Source organism: Cervus canadensis, chromosome 2 (assembly GCF_019320065.1).
Source record: "Cervus canadensis isolate Bull #8, Minnesota chromosome 2, ASM1932006v1, whole genome shotgun sequence".
NCBI classification, from domain to species: Eukaryota; Metazoa; Chordata; class Mammalia; order Artiodactyla; family Cervidae; genus Cervus; species Cervus canadensis.
Genome location: NC_057387.1, coordinates 88,305,495 through 88,330,177, shown reverse-complemented (window position 1 = coordinate 88,330,177; position 24,683 = coordinate 88,305,495). Strand labels below are relative to the sequence as shown.

At 56.6% G+C, this 24,683-nt stretch overlaps 1 protein-coding gene across 3 annotated transcripts; it reads left to right on the top strand.

Moving 5' to 3' along the window:
* The first annotated feature begins 268 nt into the window (after window positions 1-268).
* On the top strand, window positions 269-23,636 carry PODN (podocan). 3 transcript variants are annotated; one of them, XM_043461291.1, is made up of 12 exons: window positions 300-416; window positions 832-925; window positions 7,813-8,123; window positions 9,488-9,581; window positions 11,117-11,181; window positions 12,754-12,863; window positions 13,978-14,134; window positions 14,420-14,535; window positions 15,074-15,731; window positions 18,783-18,931; window positions 20,012-20,219; window positions 22,719-23,636. In XM_043461291.1, the coding sequence occupies exons 1-11, from the start codon at window positions 345-347 to the stop codon at window positions 20,190-20,192; spliced, it is 2,007 nt and encodes a 668-aa protein (XP_043317226.1). In that variant the 5' UTR covers window positions 300-344; the 3' UTR covers window positions 20,193-20,219; window positions 22,719-23,636. The 3 variants fall into 3 exon arrangements, with proteins under 3 accessions (XP_043317225.1, XP_043317226.1, XP_043317224.1); XM_043461289.1 differs by having other exon boundaries at window positions 309-416; window positions 869-925; XM_043461290.1 differs by lacking the exon at window positions 832-925 and having other exon boundaries at window positions 269-416.
* The last annotated feature ends 1,047 nt before the right edge of the window (window positions 23,637-24,683 follow it).

The following is a 24,683-nucleotide window of genomic DNA, read 5'->3' as shown; positions in this document are numbered from 1 at the left end:
TCCACTTGGGAAAGCTGGGAACTAGGAAGCGTCGCGGGCTAGGCACCCCGCCTTCCCAGTCTCCTAGAGAGGGGTGGGGGCGTGGTACTGCGGCCCCGCCGGGGCGGAGAGGGGTGAGGGGTCTGTGCGGCGCCTCTTCCTCCGGGGGAAGTAGGGCTCAGACCGGTCCAACGCCGGGAGGGGCAGGCCCTCCCGGCCCGCGCCTGCCGGGACCCTACGCCTGTGTCCGGAGGAGGCCGGCGTCCAGCAGATGCACGCGGGGGGGGTGGGGGCGGGGGAGAGGCGGGGAGGAGAGAACCCACAACAAAACTTGCGTCGGTCGCCGAGCGCACGGCTCGACTTGAATGGAAGGAGCCCACGCCCGCAGAGCGCAGCCGAGACTCTGGAGAGCGCGGTCGGCCGGCGGGGCGCAGCAGGTACCGGGCGCAGGCGGCCGGGTGGGCCGAGGGCCGGGACCTGGCTGGGCAGCGGACTCGGACTTCCCGCCCTGGTGCGGTTGCCCCAGCAGCTGGCCAGGCGGGGCCACGCATCTCGCCCCCTCAGTCAGAGCCCTACACGGAGGGCGCAGCCGGAGAGATCTGCCTCAGGGGGCGCGACCCTCCGCGATCCCGACCCGGTAGGGGCCTGTTCCCATCTCCGGCGGGAGGCTGGTCCCAGCCCCGGCCCCTCCCGCTGCGCACATCTGGAAAGAATCTGCGGGCGGATGGGAGGGGGGAGTGGAAGGACGCGGGCAGGCGACAGGAACGTAGGGGGCAGGTGGAACCGGGGAGGGTAGAGGAGTCCTGTACTTGGAGCCTGGTCGCTGAGTATGCCCGTGTCTTTCCACGTCAGATCATCCCAGGTAGCCCACTCTTCGACCCCTTTACAGACAGAGGAACTGAGGCCTGTAGCGGGGCAGAGATCTGCTCCCAGGACGCGCGGACAGGTGAGGCGGAGCCCGCGCGTCCCTGTCCCAACCCGCTCTGGGCTTGGCTCCTCAGCCCCGCGCCGCGCAGTCGCTGAGCCAGAGCTCTCAGCTGGGGCCCTGGTGTCTGTTTGTCTATCCGGGTGCCTCCCCGCTGGGACAGCGGGACTGAGAAGGGGGTTGGGGGATAGCGGCGGAGTGCAGGGTCAGGGGCGAGGCCGGCGCGCCCCGGCGGAGGCGCTCAAAGCTCCCAGGCTGCAGGTCCTTAAACCTCCAGGCTGGCCTGGGCGGGGGATGCGATCCGGCATTAGAATACCTGATGCGCCGTCAGGTGGAAGAGGGGGCGGCGGCGAGCTGCTGGTGGCCTCCGGGGCTGGGGCTGAGACTGGGGGTGGGCGGTAGCTGCAGCCTGAAGTTCAGGAGAGGAGCAAACGCAAGCGTGCTTGCGGCAATGATCGTCCGGATCCGAGTCTGGGATGCACAGAAGGATGCGCACCCTGCACCTTGCAGAACATCACGGAAAGATGGAGGGCCACACAAACTGGAGCGTCTACCCTTGGACTTCAGGCTGGTCAGGGAAAGTGATGCTGTGGTCAACCCAGCTACAGAAGGCCCCACTGGGAGCCCCTGGGAGGTCATGTCCCCTTTTAGGGTCCAGGGCCAGCCTATTCAAGTTAAGAAATGTCAGATTCACATGAATGCTTTCATGAAATCTTGAGGGAGCATCTTAGTCCCTTCTATCTGAATCTTGGGACAGGGGTGACTTAATGGTTTCACCTTTAGGTCTGGTAGAGTCCTGTATAAGAGCTCTGACCATGATCTGCTTAGAACCCTTGATAGCTCCCTATCAGCAACCCTTTAGCAGAGTGCCTGATGCCCTTGGAAACTTGACTCTCCCTTTCCTGTTTACCCTTCCTTAAACACACCTCCCTCTTTACCCTCAGCACATTGTGCCTTTGCTCATGGCTTGCCCTCTGCCTTGAGTGCCTTTTCCTCCCCTTCGTCCACCAGGAGAATTCCCTACTCAGTCTTTAGGACCGGCCCAAGGCTCTGAGCAGGAGTCAGAAGACACAAAATCTAATCCTGGCCTTGCCTTTAAAATACTAATCAGTAAACTGAGGAAATCAGACCAGATAATAATATTGTAGATCTTTCCAACTCTGCCTTTCACAAATACATTCCTTCATTCAGCAAACATTTCCTGAGCACCTGCTCCTTGCCTAGGGAGTCAGGGAAAGCTCAGCTGAGCCCTGAAGGAGCTGTGGGAGCATCACGGAACTCCTAACCCAGCAGGAGCCGCTTCCCAAGGCAAAGGCATTAGAGTAGCAGCTTGCTGGGGATGGGCAGCAGTGGGAGTCTCTTTGTGCTTTAGTTTTCTCCTCTGCAAAGTAGGAAGACTAACTCTTAGTCTTGGGATTTCTGTTGTAGTCAGTAAGATACAGCTTTTGGGGCCCAGCACAGAGCAGATGCTCAGCAAATTTTTACTGAATTTGAGTGGAGGAGGGAGGTGGTGCTGGGCTGAGGATTGACCTCCTGATCTGGATCTCCCTTCACCAACTGGGGCCACCACTCTCCAAGCCCTGTCTGTTACTGCTCCCACTCCGTTGAAACCACCTCTTCCTCTCCATCCTGCAGTTCAGCAGCTCCTTCCACCTAGACCAGTCTTATTATCCCTTCACCTGCCTTAACCCCTCATTTAAGCAGTTCTGGGCCTTAAGGTTTGGTTCCCGGGGGGTAGGGGTGGGTGGGTGATGGTGGGTTCCAGCTATTTCCACAGTAACAGTAACCCCAAGTATGTTGCACTTGCTGGGTGCCAGCATCAGCTGGGCATGTCTTTTCACTGACTCCTCATGAAGAGCTCTTGTCTCATTGCCTAGACTAGTAAACAGAGGCTCAGAGCACTGAAGTGACTCATCCAGGTTCACACAGCAGTTCAAATTGGAACAACTCCCATAGACTGAACTGTCCCCCTCGCCCAACAGTGTGAGCTCTGCTCATCAGGACAGCTCACTCTGGGGACTTCCAAAGCCTCAAAAGCCTGTTCTTCCACACACAGCTCTAACATGGCTCAGCACAAAGGAGGGGCTTGGGGGCCTATCTTGTTCCACATTCTTAGAGAGACAAAACAAAAAAATTGAGACTCAGATGGGTCAGTGATGTCACCAAAGTCACAAGCAAATGAGGTGGTGGAACTGGAGCTACTCAGGATCCCAAGGCCCTGAGGGTGGCTGGCCAGGCTGGAAGAAGGGGGACCCAGAACTGGGGCCACCACTCTCCAAGCCCTGTCTGTTACTGCTCCCACTCCCTTGAAACCACCTCTTCCTCTCCATCCTGCAGCTCAGCAGCTCCCTCCGCCTAGACCAGTCTTATTATCCCTTGCCTGCAGCACTGCACAGTCTCTGTGAGCTCCCCGCTGGTCCCTCCATAAGCCTGCCTATGCCACACTCCAGTTCTTCAATAACCTCTCATATCTCCAAAGATAAGGGATACTCTTCCTAATCTGGCTTTCGATTTTTTTCTTGGCTTGGACCATGGCCATTGCCCAGTCCTCCAACCCCACCAGACACTCTAGTGAGCTTTGTAGAGGTCACATGGGTGCTCTTGCCCCAGGGCCTTTTCACACACTGACCCCCTTGCTTGTATCACCCATTTCCTTTTGCCTGATAGTCATCCTTCATGGCTAGATAAAGCATTGCTTTTTCTTGAAGTCTTCTTGGCCTCGGACATACTTAGGCCTCCTCTGGGCCCCTGTGGACTCTAGGTTCCTTCTATCACACCTCTGATGACAGTGGTATTATAATACTCAATTTACACAAAATGTCTAGACCAGCGCTGACCAACAGAAATATGAGAACCACCAATGTAAGCCATGTGTGTGACATAAAATTTTCTAGAAGTCATGTTAAAAAGAGTAAAATGAAACAGGCAAAGCATTTTTAAAAAAGTAATTAATTTATTTTTAACTGGAGGATAACTGCCTTGCAATATTGTATTAGTTTCTGCCATATAGCAACATGAATCAGCCATAGTTATAAATATGTGCCTTCCCTCTTGAACCTCCCTCCCACCTCCCACCCTGTCCCACCCCTCTAGGTAGTCACAGAGAACTGGGTTCAAGCTCCCTGCGTCATATAGCAAATTCCCACACTGACATCTATTTTACATATGATATTGTATATGTTTCAATGCTATTCTCTCTATTCATCCCATCCTCTCCTTCCCCCACAGTGTCCACAAGTTTGTTCTCTATGTCTGCATCTCCATTCAGTTCAGTTCAGTTCAGTCACTCAGTCATGACCAACTCTATGTGACCCCATGCACTGCAGCACGCCAGGCCTCCCTGTCCGTCACCAACTCCCGGAGTTCACCCAAACCCATGTCCATTGAGTCGGCGATGCCATCCAACCATCTCATCCTCTGTCGTCCCCTTCTCCTCCTGCCCTCAATCTTCCCCAGCATCAGGGTCATTTCCAGTGAGTCAGCTCTTCATATCAGGTGGCCAAAGTATTGGAGTTTCAGCTTCAACATCAGTCCTTCCAGTGAACACCCAGGACTGATCTCCTTTAGGATGGACTGGTTGGATCGCCTTGCAGTTCAAGGGAGTCTCCATTACTATCCTGCAAATAGGTTCATCAGTACCATCTTTCTAGATTCCATATATCTGTGTTAATATATGATAGAAACAGGCAAAATTTTAATAATTTAGCTCAAAATATGCACAATATTGTCACATAATACTATAAAAAATAAATGAGAAAAAAAAATAAATAAATGAGATATTTTGTTATTAATATTAATGAGATATTTTACATTTTTTGTACTGTTTGAAATCCATATATACTACATTTTATACTTATAGCACCTCTCAATTTAGTGTAGCCACATTTCAAGTACTGTTTGCCACATGCAGCCACTATATTGATCAGTACCCATATGAGGTTTTTAAGGGCAGCAGCCATACCTGAGTCACTTGTTTGGGTCCTCAGTGCCCAGCTGTGCTTGGCCCAGGGAAGGGCTCCATGGCTTTGTGGTTAAGACCCAGGCTGGGAACTTGGCCTTGCCACTTAACAGCTGTGTTATATTGGCCAACCCCGTTGGGCCTCAGCTGCTTGTCTATAAAGTAGTGGTGATAACATTTTCAATCTGCTTCATAATCTTCATATAAATTAAATATTAGTATAGATAGAGTGTACAGATCCTTACAGATGCAAAACTGAAGGTGAAAGAGGAGAACTAGCTGGTCTAGTGAGTGTATAAGATTTATGGGGGGGGGTCCTTCTTCTTGGCCTCCTGCCCTGATTGAATCTGGGGCCTGGGCCTGTGCCCATACTTCGCCTCCCAGAGTTTGGATCTGCAGTGGGGTCAGACAGGCGGCAGGCAGGCTAGGGAGACTCAGGTCTAATGCAGGTGGCTCCAGGGGCTGGAAGCTGTTGAGATAGCTGGGGGGTTATAACGTGCCCTGGGAATGACGGTCAGTAGACTGGCCAAGGATTTATTGCCCATTTGGTCAGGGCACGAGGCAGCGGGGTGTGGTAGGGCAGGCAGGGCCAGGCTGTAGTGTGCATCCACCTCTGCTGCTGATGGAGCCTGAGAGCCGTGTGTACTTGGGCCCCCTGGTTCTCTGCCGCCTCAGGGGCCTGAGTCTGCTGAGGCCTTGTGGACCTACCTATGGGGTCAAGCTAGCCTGGCTGCCGGCCCTCTTCTCTCTCCTCACAGCTTTCTTTCTGGGGCCTCATGCACCTTTTACAGGGCTCACGTAAGCTGGTGGGCAGTGGTTATTTTACTGGGGTCTGCTGCCTCCTGGAGACTAACAGCAGGGACCTTATCTACTTTACCTGTATTCCCCGGGCCTAGCACAGGGCTAGGTGGGGCCTCACCTTCAAGAGCTGGCTGAGCCAACGAGTGAGGCAAAGCAGTATCTGAAATACCGCAGCAGCCATGGAGCTGCATAATTCGCTGAAGAATGGAATGTGCAAATCTTCAGTGAGGAGGTGGGCTTAGCACTGGACCAGAAAGGCACAATCAGGAGCTACTCACTGGAAGGGGAAGAAGCAGGGGTTTCTGAAGCAGACAATGTTGTGGTTGAGACATCAACAGTGCCCATGGATCAGATATTGGTGGTGGAGCTAACTACCAGGGAGCTAATATTTATTGAGCACTTACTGTGTGCAGTACATGCATCCCACTGACTCTCACAGTCTCCCCAATAGGAGAGCCCTGTGGCCACCCAGTTGGATGGAGAGGAATGTGAGGTTTAGAGGGTGGCAAAGCTTGCACAGAGTCACAGGACTGACGAGGACTAGAGCAGAGCTCACAGTCCCGGCTCTCTGGCTCAGAGCATGCCTGCTTAACCAGACACTGGTCTCATCATCAAGCTCCCTGTTTGCTCCCAGCCCAGCATCTCGTCAGAGCCTTCTAACGACTGGGCTGTGATCCCTGGGCTCATGGTGGGAAGAGATGCTCAGGCTGCAGAGTGGGTGTGCCCAGGCTTGGATGCCTGTCGTGTACCTGCATTTGTAGGCATCACAATAGTAGGAGCAGCCTCATCACCCAGTGGGTGCTGGGGGCTTTGCATCTACTCTCTTGCTGACTCCCTCCAGGAGCTGTGAGGTTAGATCTGTTATCTGCAATGTAAGATGAGGAAACAGGCTCAGCAAGGTCAGAGTCACCAAGCAGTAAAGGGGGACCTAACCTGGGTGTGTATGACTCCAGAGTCCATGTACCAGAGTGACTGCATGTCCCAACTTACCACACCCCAGAGATGTTTGCTAAGTGAGTCTCTTAAAGGGAACTCCAGGGATCAGCCCAGAGTTAAGCCATGCCCATGGCTGGGAAGATGGAATCCCAGCATCTTCCTCAATGGCCTAAGGCCATGCCTCTACCTTCTCTTTGCTGCCTTAGGGACCATGCTGGGGAGAGGTCTCTTGCAGGTGGCAGTTGATCACATGAGCACTGTAGGTCCAGGTATGGGCAGCTGAGGGTGCAAATACCAGAGACAAGACTTGAGGGTTTTTCAGGCAGTAGCAGCTCCATTCACTAATGACTACTCTGTGCCCAGCACGCAGGGACAGAGAATGGCTCATAGCCCTGTGTGGGAGAAACACAAAACATCACATTTTCAACTCATGCCAAGCCCTGGGGGAACAAAGTGATACAGAGCCCTGGGGCATCTCATATCCCAGGGGACCTAACACTGGCATTAGTTCTTGGAGAGACTCCTGATTGCACAAGAGAGGAGGAGGGGCGGCCTAGGCAGAAGGAACAGCACTGGGAAGGCCTGGAGGGAGGAACACAAAACAGACAATAAGCAGGGCAGGTGAGTTGTGGGAGCTGGAAGAGAGGCAGGGCCGAGTCCTGAAGATCCTGGAATGGCAATCTGAGGTGCTGGGACACCTCAGACCTGTGGTGTCCCAGACCTATTGCTGGCCCACCATGACCTGTGGCTGCTCCAGGAAGGACAGCCCCCCTCCCCGCCCCACCCCCCTCCCCCCGCCCCCAGCGCTGTGTGTGCCAGGACAGCGAGAACTCAGCCAAGTCCAAGCTAAGCCCTGCAAGTCCAAGTTCTTCCCAGGCCTCAGCTTTCCTTTCTGTGAAATGAGGGTACAGATCCCTTGAGGCCAGGCCCAGAGAGGGCTCTGGGAGGTTTTGCAGATCTGCTTAAGGACAGGGATTCAGCTCACCTGTCCACCCTCCCCGCGCTGCCGGAGGGCAGAGCTGATAAGGAGGTGTGGATGGGAGGGCAGCAGCCAGCAGAGCAGGTGTGTGCGGAGGACAGGGTCCAGAGGGGCTCTGCCCTGTGGCCTGGAAGGCCCCAGCATGACTTCCATGGACCCTAGTCCCTTGGCTGCGCTACCTGATAGGTTGTCAGCCCCGGCCTCCGGGTGAGTCCGGATTGACCCCTCCTGCAGGCACCATGGCCCAGGGCTGGGCGCTGCTGCTTCTGCTGCTGTTGCCGCGGCAGCTGGGAGTGGTGCTCGCTGCCAGGACCCCCGGGTTTGGCCGAAGCGGCGCCCGCAGCCTGAGCCCCGAAGAGAATGAATTCTCGGAGGAGGAGCCGGTGCTAGTCTTGAGCCCTGAGGAGCCAGGGCGCGGCCCAGCCACCATCGACTGCCCTCGAGACTGCGCCTGCTCCCAGGAGGGGGTCGTGGACTGCGGCGGCATCGACCTGCGCGAGTTCCCGGGGGACCTGCCCGAGCACACCAACCATCTGTCCTTGCAGGTGAGGCTGCGGCGCTGTGCCAACGGTCACGGTCGCCGGAGGCTGCCGCGCACATGGTGGCTCCCATCCCGGAACCGCCCCCACCCCTACCACAGTCCTTGCCCATGGCCTCCCACCCTCCAGACACAGGGCGCTAGGGCAGGTCAGACAGAAGGATGGCTCCACCAGGGGCATCCTGGCTCTGACATCCCCGGCACAGAGCACTGTGATGTTATGACCTGCTTTGTCTCCTGGGAGGAGTCTGGGTTGAGGCTGTCAGTCGAGTCAGGACCTGTCTGAGATCCGACACAGACCTGCCCTCAGCTGACCCTCTGGGAAGACAGGGTACCTCAGACACCATTACGGACCAGGAAAGTGAACACACAGGAGACCCCTGAAGAGCACCCTGGGGGGTCCAGTGCTCTCCCCAGCTGAGGCCCAGTCTAGATTTCAGAACCTCCAGAAGTGGGACACAGCATTCCAGATGGGAACTCTGGGGGCACTGATGTGACCATAATCACCCTCGTGTAACCCTGAGGGACAGGGAGGGGCTGCTGCACCTGTTTCCAGAGGAGACCAGGCCCAGAGTAGGACAGTGACCAGCCCATGGTCACACAGCCCCCATGGGTCTGCACTGGTGGTGGTGGGAGCCCAAGACCAAGGTAGCCCCTGAGGGAAAGAGACAAGCTGAGGACAGGACTTATTGTTGGTTCATTCACCAAGTAGCTCCTGTGTACCAGCTCTATGCTTCTGGTCCTGTGTGGGCTTCTGGGCAAGTAGGGAGGTCTCGGACATGTATTGCCTGTGAGGTGCTCACTGTCTGGGAGGCAGAGACCTAAACAGGTAGAAAGAGCAGACAGAGATGGAAGGACTAGTGCTGTGAGGCCAGAGCAGCTCCTCGTCCAGCCCCCAATCCAACCCGGGAAGGCCTCTGGAGGAGGTGCTACCTGACCCAGGTTCTAAAGCATCCCAAGGGGAAATGGGGTCCACTGGGCCAGGAACCAAAAGTGGGTTTCTGGCTTGGGGAAGGGGAGAATGGGCTGGGGACACCTGTCACTAAGTGGGAACAGTTCTGGAGGGAAGCCAGCATTCTAAGTTTGAACTGCCTGTGGATATCTGTGTGTGTGTGTGTGTACGCCTGCCTCTTAGAAGGGAGGCCCACACCTCTGCTGTGGTTTCTGCTGTGCCTGTAACAGCCGCACCTGGGCCTGGCTCAGAGCTAGTCCCCAGGGGCTGTCCACCATGGGACAGAATGCCAGGGGAGGGGCCCAACAGAGGGACTGGCTCCTGGGAATGGACTGAGGTGGGTGCAGGCCTCTAATGGGGCAGGAGCCCTGGGCACCCCCTGGTGTTGCCTCCTCACCGTCCCCACCTCTCCCCCCTAGAACAACCAGTTGGAGAAGATCTACCCCAGGGAGCTCTCCCGGCTGCATCGGCTGGAGACGCTGAACCTCCAGAACAACCGCCTGACTTCCCGAGGTGAGAGATCGCCCAGGGCTGGGGGCTGGGACCCCAGACAGGAAACTAGGTGCCTATGGGGAAAGCCCTGCCCTCCAGACCCTGGCATGTGGGAAAGAGCAGGCCTGGGCTGGGCTGGCCTCCGGACCCATGGCAGGGGCTCCCTGTGGTTGCCTAACAGCCACTGCTGGGTGTTTCTGAGACTGGGGAGTCTGATCAAGGGAGAAGCTTCAGAGCAGCAGACTCCAGAGTCCAAGGACTCACAGAAGGCCTTTATAAACAAAGAGTGTAGAATCCTCAAATTTTAAAAGTTTTTTTTTTTCTGATGATGAAAATAGTTTCTAATTATAGTAGAAAATTTGGAAATATAGAAATTGGAGTACAAAAAACCCCACTCCTTATCCTGCCACTGCCACCTGAAGAGTGAAAGTGAAAATCGCTCAGTCATGTCCGACTCTTTGTGACTCCATGGACTATACAATCCATGGAATTCTCCAGACCAGAATACTGGAGTGGGTAGCCTTTCCCTTCTCCAGGGGATCTTCCCAACCCAGGGAGTGAACCCAGGTCTCCTTCATTGCAGGCAGATTCTTTGTCAGTTGAGCCACGTGAAGTTCGTCACTATTGACATTTTGGTATATTTCTTTTCATTAAAAGAAAAAAAAGCATAATTTATATACCATAAAGTTTATCCAACTTAAAGGTACAATCTAATGAGTTTTTATAAGTTTTTATGTTGTACAGCCATCACCACAATCCAGTCCAGTCCTTTTTCTTTGTGTTTTTAATTCATAGCTGTACTGATAGTATCGATACTATAACTGTTATAATTGCTTTGTTTCACTTAGCAGTTAGCTCAGCAGCATTTCTCATGTTGCTGAAAACTCTCCCCGGCCATCATTTGATGCAGGGTATTCCGCAGAGGGATGCTGCACAGTTTATGTAACTGTTCCCTCTTGTTAGATACTTGGGCGAGTCCCAGGATCTGAGGGTCTGGGAGCTCAGAACCAAGTGTCAGAGGCCGACCTCAGGACTGGAGAAGGGCCAGCCTGGCTGGGCTCCCGTGACAGCTGGGTTCTGACACCACATCTGCCAGATGGGGCAGGAGAGGGCCAGGTGCAGGGTGGGGATGGGAAGGGGCTCAGAAGCCATTGCCCTGCCCTACCCTGCCTGGGGCTGGGTGTGGAGATTCTCTCTGACCCTCTGGAGCTGTCCCCAGGGGCACACTCCTTCTTGGCAGGTCCTCTGCTCTGTGGCCTGATCTTTTGGGTGCGCATTCCCACCCAGGCTGCCCTGAGAAAGTGAAGGATCAGTCATCTCTCAGCAGACACTTGCCATCTGCTCTTCTGAGCCTGGGCCTCTGAGAGCAGGACTGGGGGTGGGGTGGCCCTGGGCAGGCCTGTTGGGACTGGCTGCCTAGGGTTCAGAGCCGCATCTGCCCCAGGCAGTGCCTCCCTGTCCTGGCAAGTGGGGTGGGTGTGGGGTGGTCAGTGCTCACGTGCTCCCCTGTAGCGTCTCCTTCATCCAGGGCTCTGACTGATGCCTGTCCTTTGAAGGGCTCCCGGAGGAGGCATTTGAGCATCTGACCAACCTCAATTACCTGTACCTGGCCAATAACAAGGTGAGGGGCCCGCAGCAGGGCAGGGTGTCTGGGGCTGAGCTCAGGGAACTTTCACCAGGGCCTCTTTTGGGCCGGCTGCTGGGTTCCTATTGCTGCTCAGACACGGTCCAGACCCCACACTTTAACACAGGGCTTCAGAATGGTCAGATGATGACCGAGGCCAAGGCCTACATCAGCATAGTTGGGTGAGAGCTCATCCCCATGGGGAGGGGGCATTGGAGGGATAGCATTTGAAGGGCCATGAAGGGTAATGGGATTTCAGCCAGAGGCCTCAAGGGGAAGGGCACTGCAGTAAAAGGGACAGCATGAGTAAAGGTACAAAGCCACTCAACCTCACAATATTTGGCCTGTCGCAGGGCTCTGTCCTGGCCCTTCTCTCTAAACTCCCAAGGTGACTATCTCCTCCTTGGTCTATAACACCCATCTACATCAAGGCCACATCCAGAGGCAGTCTCCAGGCTTTCCCCTACTCCCACGTGAGACTCAAAGATCCCCCTGCCTCCTCAGCATCTCCCCTGGATGTTTGATAGAAATAGAACCACCCGCTCCCACCACAGTCCTCCTGTTGTCTCCCCATCTCTGGAAGGGGCATCTCCAACCACCTGCAATGCCACTGGTCAGAGCCATGAATCCAGGAGTGCTTCGCTCACCCACATCTGCTCTCTCCACAGCTCCCCAGCCCCCTGTCCTGCCCACCAGCACGGGACAACCCACCTTCTCATCTGTGGCCCTTCTCCTCAGAACAGCCAGAAGGGCTTTTCAAAATCTTGCCCCACTCTAGCTCTACATCGTCCCCTCCTCACTTAAAACCCTCCCACAGCTTCACCATCTGCTCAGGAATAAACCCACATGTCTCCCTGAGACCTGCAGACCTGGGTCCCCTGCCCTCCTGGCTTTCTTAACTCATCTCCCCACTGGCTCCCACCCCCAAACCTGGCAGACCGTCCCCCATGGGCCTCTGCTCACTGTCCCAGCTGTGTGGGTGCTCTCCCACACAGATGGCATTTAGGGTGCCGTCATCTCTTCTCCAAGCACCCCCACAAAGTTGTTCATTGTCTTCAGTCTGTTTGAATTCCTGGCACAGCAGTGATCACTCTCGATGCTTTTATTCCTTGTGTATCATCTTCTCCACTAGGATGTAAACTTTTGGTGTGGGTGGTGTGGGCAGGGATCTGTGTCTTGTTCCCTAGGGCATGTCCAGGGCCTGGAACTCTGCCTGCACATTGCAGATTTCAGGGAGTACTATTGAATACTGTTGGATAGTGTGGACTGGGGCTGGAGAAACGTGGGTGCTCACTGTGTCTGCACAGAGGGCCAGTGTCGGGGGCAATGAGGGGAGAGGCCAGGAGAATGGGCAGGGCAGGGGACAAGATGGAGAGATTTGAATGTCAAGCTCAGGACTATGGGGAGCCATAGAGGTTCTGGTTTTGTGTTATTGGGGACTTTAGAAAGATGGCTCTAGTTGCAGAGAGGGGACAAACTGAAGGGGCTCAGATGAGCAGCAGGCAGTGTGACTCCGAGCCGGCCTCTCACCCTCCACTGGTCTTTCTACCCCAACTCTTCCCTTTCCAGCTGACCTTGGCACCCCGCTTCCTGCCAAATGCCCTGATCAGTGTGGACTTCGCTGCCAACTATCTCACCAAGATCTACGGACTCACCTTTGGTCAGAAGCCAAACTTGAGGTCAGAGGTCAGAGGGGGACCCTGGGCTTAGGTTGGGGAAAGGGGAGGAGCTGAGGCAGAGGCTGCAAGCCCCGAGTGGGGTACAGGCAACCCAGAGAGGAGGGATGAGCAGTGCAGTGCAGCCCTGATGCCCCATGCCCAGGGCTGAGGTGACAGACACCCAGGGCTGCAGGGGCACAGGGTCTGGAAGGCTGACCCCTAAAGGAGGAGGAGGAGTCAGTCCAGAGGCGAGGACAGAGGGTGATGTCTGGGGAATTGTGGGGAGCAGATGAGGGTATTTCCCTCCTTGCCTAGCCCCTGGGAAGGGAAGCCTCTTCCAATAGGCAGAGCTGCCCTTGCTGAGGCTGCTCTGGGTGAGGCCCCACAGCACAGGTATGTGAGCGGGTAGGGGAGGGGGTGCTGGGGAGGAGAAGGTGCTGACGGCCTCCCGTGCCACTCTGTCCCTGAACCTCTCACCTCGATTCTCTCCATCCCCCGGAGAAGCCCGTGCTGCTGTGTGTGGCTCTGTCCCACAGATGAGAGGACTGAGGCCCAAGAGAGGCCATACAGCAAGAATGAGCTGTATTGCCAATGGATTTCTCTTATTCGTGGTCTTCCTTATAGAATGTTAGCTCCGTGAAGGCAGGGACTTGTTGGTTCTGTCCACTGCTGTATCTTTAGGATCTGGAACAGTCCTGGCACATAGGGGCACTTACTGTATGCTTGCTGAATGAATGAGGGGTCACCTCCTCTGAACCCAGATCCTGTGCTGGGCACTGGGGACAAAGAGGTGACAGGGACAGGATCCATTCTCAGGAGGTCCCACAGAGCTCAGAGACAGCTGTGTGGACAGGCAGGGACTCCAGGGCTATATCACTCGGGGAACAAGTGAGAACCTTGAAGGTTATGGAGAAGCAGGGGCTGGGGGTCAGGAAGTCTTGTTTCTTCCACTAACTTGTAGGGCGGTTTCTTCATCCCCTTGGCTATGTAGGGGGAATGGATTTGGTGGAGTCTGAGGTTGTTGAGATGGGAGGAGGGTGCCCTGGGCCTCAGGCCCAACCTGAGCAAGGTCTGGAGGCTCACCAGCTGAGCTGGTGTGGGGATGGTTGGGTGAGAACCTGAGCCTCGCCCCCAGGTCCGTGTATCTGCACAACAACAAGCTGGCGGACGCCGGGCTGCCGGACAACATGTTCAATGGCTCCAGCAATGTTGAGATCCTCATCTTGTCCAGCAACTTCCTGCGCCATGTACCCAAGCACCTGCCGCCCGCCCTCTACAAGCTGCACCTCAAGGTGGGAGGGAGAGGGCAGGGAGGAGCACTGCCTGAGCAGGGGAGAGCCCAGGCCCACGTGGGCACAGTCATGAGGCTGCGGGGCCTCGGGCACGAGCTGGGGGGCACAGAATCCACTGCGGAGAGGCAGAGACCCAGACACCTGGCCATCAGCCCCACGCTGAGTCCTTTAGGCCTGGGCCCCCTCCCATGGCCCCCCCAGACCCCTCTCCATATCTCATCCCAAGGCTGTGTCCTTGCCCCTTGACTGTCCCTCATGCCCCCTCCCCACCCTCCCATCTCTCAGAACAACAAGCTGGAGAAGATCCCACCAGGTGCCTTCAGCGAGCTGAGCAACCTGCGTGAGCTGTACCTGCAGAACAACTACCTGACTGATGAGGGCCTGGACAATGAGACCTTCTGGTGAGCTCCTGCCTGGGCCCCAGTGTGAACTCTGCACTCAGGAGGCCCCTCCCAGGGCTCACCTGGCCGGGTCCTTGCCCACCTGCCCCTGGCCAGTTTTCTCGGAGAAGAAACTTTAAGGCTTGTGCCTTTACTGACACTTCTGTTCCCAAGAATAGTGCTATGTAAGTCCTGCCCCAAAAAAGGCAAGGAAGTATTTGCAGAGGCTGGCTTCTTGGTACAAAGTAGAAACTCAAGCATTCTTGTTGAAGGCAGATCTATTTTCAGTTTTTAGGCCCGGGGTAGCCTAAAAGGACAAAAGGCTTTAAAAGTCTTCAAACAAATCCTGTGTCAGAAACCTTGCTAGATCCTTCTTACACTAATGTATCATTGAATCAAGCCACTGAGAGACTGGGAGAGGACTGAGTTCCCCAGTCAGCCAGTGGCAGAGCTGGGATGAGTTAGAGGGACGTCCCCTGCCACCTCCCTTGGGAGTAATGTTGGAAACAGGTGCCACGTGGGCTCTTGCCCACCGACCTAATCCCCCGCTTCCCTCCAGGAAGCTCTCCAGCCTGGAGTACCTGGATCTGTCCAGCAACAACCTGTCGCGGGTCCCGGCGGGGCTGCCGCGCAGCCTGGTGCTGCTGCACCTGGAGAAGAACGCCATCCGGAGCGTGGACGCGGACGTGCTGACCCCCATCCGCAGCCTCGAGTACCTGCTGCTACACAGCAACCAGCTGCGCGCGCAGGGCATCCACCCGCGGGCCTTCCAGGGCCTCAAGCGGCTGCACACGGTGCACCTGTACAACAACGCGCTGGAGCGCGTGCCCAGCGGCCTGCCCCGCCGCGTGCGCACCCTCATGATCCTGCACAACCAGATCACCGGCATCGGCCGCAACGACTTTGCCACCACCTACTACCTGGAGGAGCTCAACCTCAGCTACAACCGCATCACCACCCCGCAGGTGCACCGCGACGCCTTCCGCAAGCTGCGTCTGCTGCGCTCGCTGGACCTCTCCGGCAACCGGCTGCACACCCTGCCGCCTGGGCTGCCACGCAACGTGCACGTGCTGAAGATCAAGCGCAACGAGCTGGTCGCCCTGGCGCGCGGGGCGCTGGCCGGCATGGCCCAGCTGCGGGAGCTCTACCTCACCGGCAACCGGCTGCGCAACCGGGCCCTGGGACCCCGTGCCTGGGCTGACCTCTCTGGTCTGCAGGTGAGGGGGCAGGGCCGTGCCCATATAGGGTACTACTGGTCAGGCTGCCCTGAGCCCACCCAGCTGCTGGGCCCAGATGAGGGGGGAGCAGGAGGGCAGGGCCTCTAGAGGAGGGCCTGCTGGGCAGCCGGGGCATTAGGGTATGGATCCTGGTCCATGCCAAGGGTCTGGCAGGCTCATGGTCCAGCAGCGCACGGCAGAGTTCAGCTGGCTGGCAAGCAAGAGCTTACCACCTGCAGGGACAGGCTTGAGGAACCCTGTAGGGACAAGGGGAGTTCATGGCTGCAGGTGGAGGGCGGGGCGCATTGTCCAGGAGGACTGAAGGACAGGGACAGTTCAGGTGGCATGAGAAAGTGGAGCTCACCCACCTGTGGGCACAGGATAGATGCCGGGAGAAGGCTGGGCTTGTGGGAGCGGAGGGTGGCAGGTGCCTGAGGCAGGCTAACCTCACCAGGCTGCAGAGTCTAGAGGAGTGAACTTGAGGCTTCTGGGACTGACCGGTGGCTGTGGCTCCTGTAGCCACAACCTGAGACAGGAAGGCTGTCTGGCCATGGGAACTGAGCCTCCTTGGTTACAAGTGAAGCCTCCCGACCCAGTGAGGGGCTTGAAAGGGAACTTCATTAAGGAACCTGGGAGGCTCTGCTGTTTTACCAGGCCCCCCTCTCCCAAATGTCCTCAGGCCTTGCTCTGCCCTTTTCCGCAGGGCTCTGCTCAAATATCACCTCATTGGGAGGTCTTCCTTCACTGCCTGCCAACTTCCTCTGCTTTGTTTTACATCATAACCTTCTTCCCTCTGACAGTAGGTCATCTGTTTACTTGTTTGTTTCCTGCTCTTCCTGCTAGAACAAGGCTCAGGCGTTTTAGTCAGCTGTGTTCACTGCTGGACCAGGGCCCTGGCTGTGGGAGGCACGCAGTCCATGCTTGTCAGGGGAGCTGTCAGGGTGGGGATGTCTGAGAGGAGTGCAGGGGAGAGGCCCTGAGAATGGGAGGCAGGGAGGTGGGGCTGAGCCCCAAGGGTGGGTGGTGGGAGGCAGCTGGACCTACAGGAGCAGCCAGGGTCTCTCCCCACCCAGAGAGTCCTGCTGAGTGTCAGACACCAGGGTCCAGCCACCAGTGCCCATCTCGCTTGTGCCAGTTCTTAAGGGGCCGCAACCCTATTACCCTCTCCTCTATACCTGCTCCTCCTGCTGCATTGGCTAACTTGCTGAAGGAGGTGACATCCACCTGGGTGTCCACAGGAAATGTGGATGCTGCCCTGACACCCCCTCTTCCACGCCGTCTGACCCCCATTGCCCATTGTTACTAAACCTTCCCACTCTATCATGACATCTCCCCATCTTTCCACTTCTCTCCATCCTACTGGACATATCAGAGAGTCAAGTCACCTCATTTCTTCCTGGACCTCAGCTTCCTAGGAGCACTCCACTCCTGTCTTCCGCATACAATCAGCTGATATCTTGAAAAAAAAAAAACAAAAAAACAAACATGCTCACTGTACACCCACTCAGAACCCTTCTGTGGCTTCCCTTTAGAACCCAGACCAGAATCCTGGCCATGACCTTCAGGGCCTGGCCTGCCTCTGCTCCCAGCTGAGCTTCTTGGTTTCCCAGATGCCCTGGACTTTGTTTATACTGTCCCCTTGTCTGGAAAGCCAGTGACACCTACTCACTCATTCATTCCACAAGCTGGTACCGAACCCTCACCACATGCAGACCCAGTTCTAGAACTGAGGACCTAGAGGGGATTAACACAGATCCAGGGTCACTGCCCTCCTAGAGCTTATCCTATACCTAGGACTCAGCTCAATTGTCACCTCCGCCAGGAAGCCACCACCTATGGGCAGGTGAAATGGCTGTCTGGGTGAGTCCGGTCAGGAAGGGGGTATCTGGTGAAGATCTTCCTCAGCCTGTTGGATCTTCGTACAAGCAGCGGCTCTCACTGCTCCAGAGCTCCCACCTGTGTGGGCTGCTGTCTACTCCCCCGACCCCGACTGGGCTGGATCGGGCCCCTCCCCCGGGCTGCCTTATCACAGCCTGGTTCCACGGCTGTCATTGTCAGATCGTTGTGTCCATCTCTCCTGCCAGCCTGGCTTCCCGAACACAGTGGATTCCATGTCCCCAGTGTCCGTGGGCACTGAGGAGGTCTAGAATGAATGAGGAAGTGCTGGATCCGTGTGGAAGGAACCCAGTGGGGAGCAGGGAGCCCTGCTGGTAGAGAAGGTGACAGGGAGGCTCCCTAGGGTGCCTGAATTGTGTGCTTCCCTGAATCTGGAATCTGGATTTATGGCCCCCAGTTCCCTGGCCCTGAGCCCCATCCTGTCAGGGTGAGGAGGGAGCTTGAAACGATGGAAGCCCACCCGTGGCTGTACAGGTGTGTATCAGGGCTAGGGTGCTGACAGCCCAAGGTGCAGGCAGTGAGCCAGGCCCGGGCATGTCCAGGCCTCCTTCCCCCTGCAGTTGTGCTCTGCTCCCTGGGAAACCCACCCCATTTCCCTGGCCACCTGCTTCCTGGACGCCAGGCCTGTGGTGAGTCTGACACTGACCAGCCTAGGGCCTGGTTGCCATGCCAGGGTCTCTCTGGGCCTTGAATCTTGGCCCTTGGCCCCTGTCTACATGGCCCTGAGAGCCACAAAGGAGCAGCCCCACCCCCATCCTCATCTGACAAAACTGGGTTGCGATTTAAAGACTGGAGGACACCTAGTCCCTGCCCTTTTGGGGTCTTTAGTCTGAGGGAGGTGACAGGTGAGTTAAGGAGGGAGGACTTTAGCACCCAGACACTGTGGCCATGAATTTGTGTGGCTAGGTGGAACGAGCAGGGTAGGAGATACACCAATTAGAACAAGTACTCGGAGTCACGAGCCCCAGCTTCCAGCCTTTACAGGCCCTGTGGCCTGTGATGGATCTCTGAACCTCTCCAAGCCTCTGTTTTCCCATCTGGAAATGGGGATAGTTATAGAGCCCGCCTCACGGGGTTATGAGATTTAGAATGCTCCGGGTCAGTGGGAGCTTGGCAAACTGTCAAGTGCCGTATCTGCCCTGCTCACCCCTGCAGCTGCTCGACATTGCTGGGAATCAGCTCACGGAGATCCCCGGGGGGCTTCCAGAGTCGCTGGAGTACCTGTACCTGCAGAATAACAAGATTAGTGCCGTGCCCGCCAATGCCTTTGACTCTACACCCAACCTCAAAGGGATTTTTCTCAGGTAGGAGGCCTGCCCCTGCCCCTCAGGGGGCTGCCCAGCTCCAGGAGGACAGTCAGGGCCCATGGGAACCACTCACAGGTAGAGGTCAGTGCTTGAAGCAGGTCAGTGCTTGAAGCAGTGCTTCCATAGAGCAGAGCCCTGGTTACATCACAGAGCCCCACTGAGCTCCTGTTCCCTTGGCTCTCAAGGGTGGGGACAGTCCTGGCCAGGCCTGGTGAGGTTCACTGGTTTGTGAAAGGGCTTTGGAAACTTTAAAAAGTAGAACTTGTGGGCGTTCTTGATGTTCCTGTGGCAGGAAGGGACCACAGAGAGCATCCTCCCAATGTACAGCTGGGAAAGCTGAGGCCCGGAAAGCACAGGTGACTGCTGTGTCCACAGCTGGACAGGCTGGGCCTGGGCCTCAGACCCAGGATAGCAGATGTTCAGGTCCTTGCTGGGTTCTGGGGGTTTAGGATAATACAGGGGACCCGGCTCCCCTAGGAGAGCAGAACCAGGGTGGTTCTTCCCACCATCCCCCTCCAAGTCAGACGGATCAGACAAAGGCAGCATGTGCACTCCCAGGGGCTTTGTGGCCCAGAAGGCCCAGGCTGAGTGACATCGGGGTGCAGTGTGCCTCGGCTCCTGCAGGAACCTGAGGTACAGAGAGTTGAGGGGGCCTGAGATCAGAGCCCAGCCTTCTCTTTCCCGAACATAAGTGTGTCCCCAACCCACTGTGGCCCTGGCCTTTCCTGTGCCCCTCTACACCCAGCTCCAAGGTGACTTCCGGCTGGCCACAGAGCATCCTCAGACCTCCAGGTTAATGCCAACGGGCGGCAGGGAGGACTTGCTTGTGTCTGCCACCCCTGGATCATAGTAAGAGCATATATGATGGAGGCCTTCTCTCCTCTGTACGGGGTCACTCTTCCCCGCTGCAGTAGCCACCCAGAATAGCTCGAGCTCCCTGTGATGGCCTGGACTCCTAAGCCCCTTCTTTTGTGCTTGCTGCATGTCTTCCTGGAGGGCCCGTCCCCTCCACCCCCTTCTGGGCTGGGTCACTGTGGGGACACTGTCGGGCTAATGGTACATGGGTGCCCTGCACAGGTTTAACAAGCTGGCTGTGGGCTCCGTGGTGGAGAGTGCCTTCCGGAAGCTGAAGCACCTGCAAGTCTTGGACATAGAGGGCAACTTTGAGTTTGGTGACGTTTCCAAGGACCGGGGCCGGTTGGAGAAGGAAGAGGAGGAGGAGGACGATGACGACGAGGAGGAAGAGGAAAGGCGGTAGTGACTGGGTGAACCGGATCTGACATAGGTGGGTGGTCTGTGTGGGGCGCCCTAGCCTGCTTCACCACATTCCTGCCGCTGACCCCAGTCTAGGGTCTTTCTGTCCATTCTCCACCCTCTGTACCCTGCTTCACTGTTCATTTTGCAACTCTATTAGAGCGCTCCGTGTGCTTGGGCCCTGGGTGCGAGGTCAGGGATGACAGCATGCCAGCGGGAGGCTGGCCCATGCCAGGGCCTCCGTCCACAGCGATGCATCCCTGCTGGGACTGGGAGGGGGGAAGCAGGGAATGGATATGGGGGCCCACGAGGAGGCTACTGCTGCAACCCAAGCCAGAGATGCTGGAGGTGGGCAGTGAGGTTGCGGACCAGCAGATGGGCCTGAAAGGAGGTCTGGAGGTGCAGACTTGAGGGACCCAGCTAGTCCTGCTGGACATGGGGTGAGGGAGAAGACAAGATTCCAGTTCTAGCCTGGAATTCCAGGTGAACGATAATACTCGGAGGAGCAGGTCTGGTGAGGGGAACGGTGAGTTTGGAGGACACTGGGGAGCTGCCCAGGGTGGACTGGCTATTTGGATCTGGGGCTCCAGAGTGAGGTCTGGCTGGAGAGGGAGGTCCAGGAATCGTAGGCCTGGAAACAGTCCCTGAGGCCACGAGAGGCTGGGGGAGCTCTCCAGGGAGAGAAGAGGGAGGGGGATGGCCAGCTGGAGGAGAGCAGCAGGAGGAAGGGAACAGAGCACCAGGGGAGGGAGGCAGAACTGCAGACAGCCCAGGACAGAGGGTCATCACACATGCACACAGTGCACCAACGTATACACACTCACACTTATCTAAACATGCACACACATGCACAAAGCAGACACTCAAACACACACCGCACATGTGCACACACAGATACACTTGCATGTACTTTATTGTGTATTCACAGATGCGGGGCAAGCACACCATTGCATATACTCATGTGTGCATGCATGTGAGTACATACACATGTGCCTCCCCAGGCATATATGCCCTTGTGTGCACATGTGCACACACACATATACATGTGCATGCATGTTATGCATCCATGCATAGGAAGTGGAAGGAATCAGCTGTGTGAACGCAACAGAGAGAATGATGGAACTAAGTACGGCCACTGACCCACTGGACTTATCTATAGGGAGGTCACTGTGACCTTGTCGGGAGCAGCTTCAGGGGCTAAGAGAGTGGAGAAAGTGGCTGGAAAGGAGAGGGTTCTGGGAGTATAGACAAGTCTGTCGAGAAGCTTGATTGTGAAGAGATGAGTGAGGCTGGTGGTGGGAAGGATACATGAAACTCAGGCAGGGTTCTCTTCATGCTGGGCCATTTTTAAGCAATGGAGCTGGTTTGAATGCCAATGGGGAGGGGCCCATGTTGAGGGAGGAGTTAAAGGCATAAGAGAGGAGAGCTGGGTGTAGCCACACCTGTGCAAGCAGGAGGAAGGACTGGCTTGGGCAGGGGGGTCAGTTCTGCAGAGGTTACAGTCACAGGCAGGTCAGTGGCTACAGTCACATGCAGGTCAGTGGCTACAGTCACACGCAGGTCAGCGGCTTCATGGCTGGATGTGAAGTCACACCCGCCTGGTGCCTTCAGCCTTCTGGTTTCTCTGTGCAGCAGGTACTCAGCAGACCAGGGTGGGTGTGGAGATGATGGCCAGTTGGATCCTTCCATGGCTGAGGTTTTGGCCAGGAGTGTGAGACAGGAAGGCAAGGAATAAGGAAACTGAGGGTGCTGGCAAGAGAGAGGCTGTCTTGCAAATGCTGGGGCTCAGGCTGAAAAGGGAAGGGGTGCAGATGGGAGGGATTGGTCTCCTGGGGAAGGAGGTTGAAGGGTGGGCATGATGGTGGGGAGTAGCCAGGAGGGGAGGTGTGGTCAGGAGAGATATCAGGGTAAGCTGAGCTGGATCGCTATTAGGATGTTGAATTGAAGTAGGGTCTGAGACAGAGAGAAGTCTGAGTGGGGTTGAGGATCCTGTGGGTGGAGGACATAAGGAGGAGGGAACAGGAGTCCAGTGGCAGAGAGAGGAATGAGTGTGCTGGGCTTGCTACCTGATTGTGGAGGGCGGGCCCAGAGGCAGTGCTCAGGAGTCACCTTTCTTGACTCCTGGGCCCAGGGGCATGGAGGTAGAGCCCCTTATCTCCATGCATTGTCCTCTGGCAGAGCCAGGGGTCAGTGACTGGGGTGACTAGCTATTCAGTGGGGGTGCTGGGGCCCTCAGAAAGGCACTGTGGGTCCTGGGGTAGAGAGAATCTGCCCCTCTGGAGGACATTGGGCACAGTCAACAGCCCTGGGAGAGGCCAAAGGGGTCCAGAGGTTTCCAGTCCACACCAGGCCCCCAGGAGCACCTCCCAGTGGGTGCCCCTCACTGGCTCTGGACTCCCAGGGCAACTCCCGCTCAGGCCTGCAGTTGCTTGACCCTGCCAGGGCCCCCAGCTCTAATCCCCTAGGCCCAGGCTGGGCTTGGTGGGCAGGTCTGCCTTGGCCTCCCCTGACTCGCCCACATGTTCTGCAGGACGACGGACCGCTGGAGCCTTTCTGCAGCACGTGCCTGAGCCCTGCGCGCCCCCACTCTGCCTTGCTCACAGACACTCCCAGTGCAGCGCCCACCAGGCCCCACTCCACACACAGACTGGACCCAGTCTCCCCCCCCGACCCCTTCCTGCAGTCCATCCACAGCCAGACACCCACACACAGCCAGTGGCACAGCGTCCTCCAAACTTCCCCATGTTGGCCCCACACTCAATGCCGCCCTCAGTCCCTGAGTCCTGCAGACGAGGCAAAGGGTCTGACCAGTCCCAGCACTCATGGGTACCTGCTCCCTGCCCCGTGGACGCATGTACACACACACACACATGAGTCACATGCAAATAGCTCTTCTCGGCCTCTGCCACCAGCAGCTCTTGCCCCAGCCAGAAATGGCCAGCTCGCCATCTGTCTGTCTGCCCCCTCTGTCTGTCCTTTGGAGAAGACACAGAGTTATCTCCATGCTGTCTGCGGCCAGGTGCCTGCACCCTCTGGAACTCACAGACTGGGTTTTCTTCCTTTCTCTCCATTTGGGGAAAGAACCTTCAGGACTGCTTCCTTGGCCCACCGGTCATGGTCCCCAAAGCCGGGTCAGTCATTCCCCGCCAGGCTCTGGCCAGGCCCAGACACAGCTTTGATGGACGAGCCCCACTGAGGCCAGAGGGAAGGTCTGAGGCTGCTGGGGTCTTGGGCTGGAGCTCGGTGGAGGTGGCGGGGCTGGGTGGAGCAAGAGCGAAGGGCCCAGCTGCACCGATGAGAGAACTTTTTTATTCTTTGGGCCTGAGGGGAGTTCTGGGTGCCTTTTTTTTTTTTAATTCTTTTTTAAGGAAAAAAAAAGATAAAAACTTCAAAGCTGATTTTTCTTGTTACAGAAAAACTAATATAAAAGCATTACCCCTGTCTGGCAGCCTGTGGCCCTGTCTGTGTGTGCTTCCTGCCAGGTGCCGGGCTCAGGCCTGGCCGGCCAGGAGGGATCCAAGCACTTCAGCACTCTCTGACCAGCAGGAGTCAGCGCAGAGTTCACTTCTGGGGGCCCACAAAGTTATCCCATAGAAAGAAGTCCAGGGACACAGGGTTTAGGTGAAGGTGAGGTGGCCTGGAGGCCCCTCAGCTGGGGGGTCGGGGGTCAACAGATTGGGCCGGGACCACCGCACAAAGCCCGTGAGCCCGCTCGCTCTGTGCTCCGGAGGGGCTGAGCATCCAGGCAGAGGACCTGCCAGCTTTGGGCTGCTCAGAGCTCCTGGGCACTGAGTGGCCATGACTGATGGGGTCCAGCCCATAGAGGATGCTGGGATGGGAAGGGGGCTGGAGGCAGGCCTGGGAGCTGGAGCAGAGCCCACCTCAGGGCCCTGGTCCCTGCAGGCTTGCCCAGAGGTGGCAGGCTAGCCCAGTGTGTCACCATCACCAGTGGGGCCAGAGCTGGGCCAGAAAAAGGCAGCCCCCAGCTCAGAGCAAAGAACGTCTCCAGGCAGAGCTGCCCCGGATCATAATGGATCACATGCCCCGGAAGTGGTAGCCCTGGAAGTAGTGCGCCACTGGAGGTGTGCAAGCATGCTGCCACTGCTTTACTGTCGAGCCCAGTAAAGAGCAGCTTCCTGACCCGTGTGGAGCAGATGCCATTGCTCAGAGAGATGTGCCACAGGAAGGTGGACAGTAAGGTAGGCAACACCATGGGGAGAGTTACGATAGCTGGACATCTGATCCGTCACAGGTGATTAGGCCTTAAGGGAGGAAGGATGCTCCCAAGGTGGATTCTACAGCCTCTAGCCCTATGGTGGGAGGGGGAGCCTAGGGCCCTTCATGGACTCTTCAGACCATAACCCTGGGAGGAAGATGGAGGTAGTTCAGGAGTGGGGCCTGGGAGGAAGGTGGTCGTTGTTGTTCAGCCGACTCTTGGCGATCCCACGGACTGCAACACGCCAGGCTTCCCCATCGTTCACTGTCTCCTGGAGTT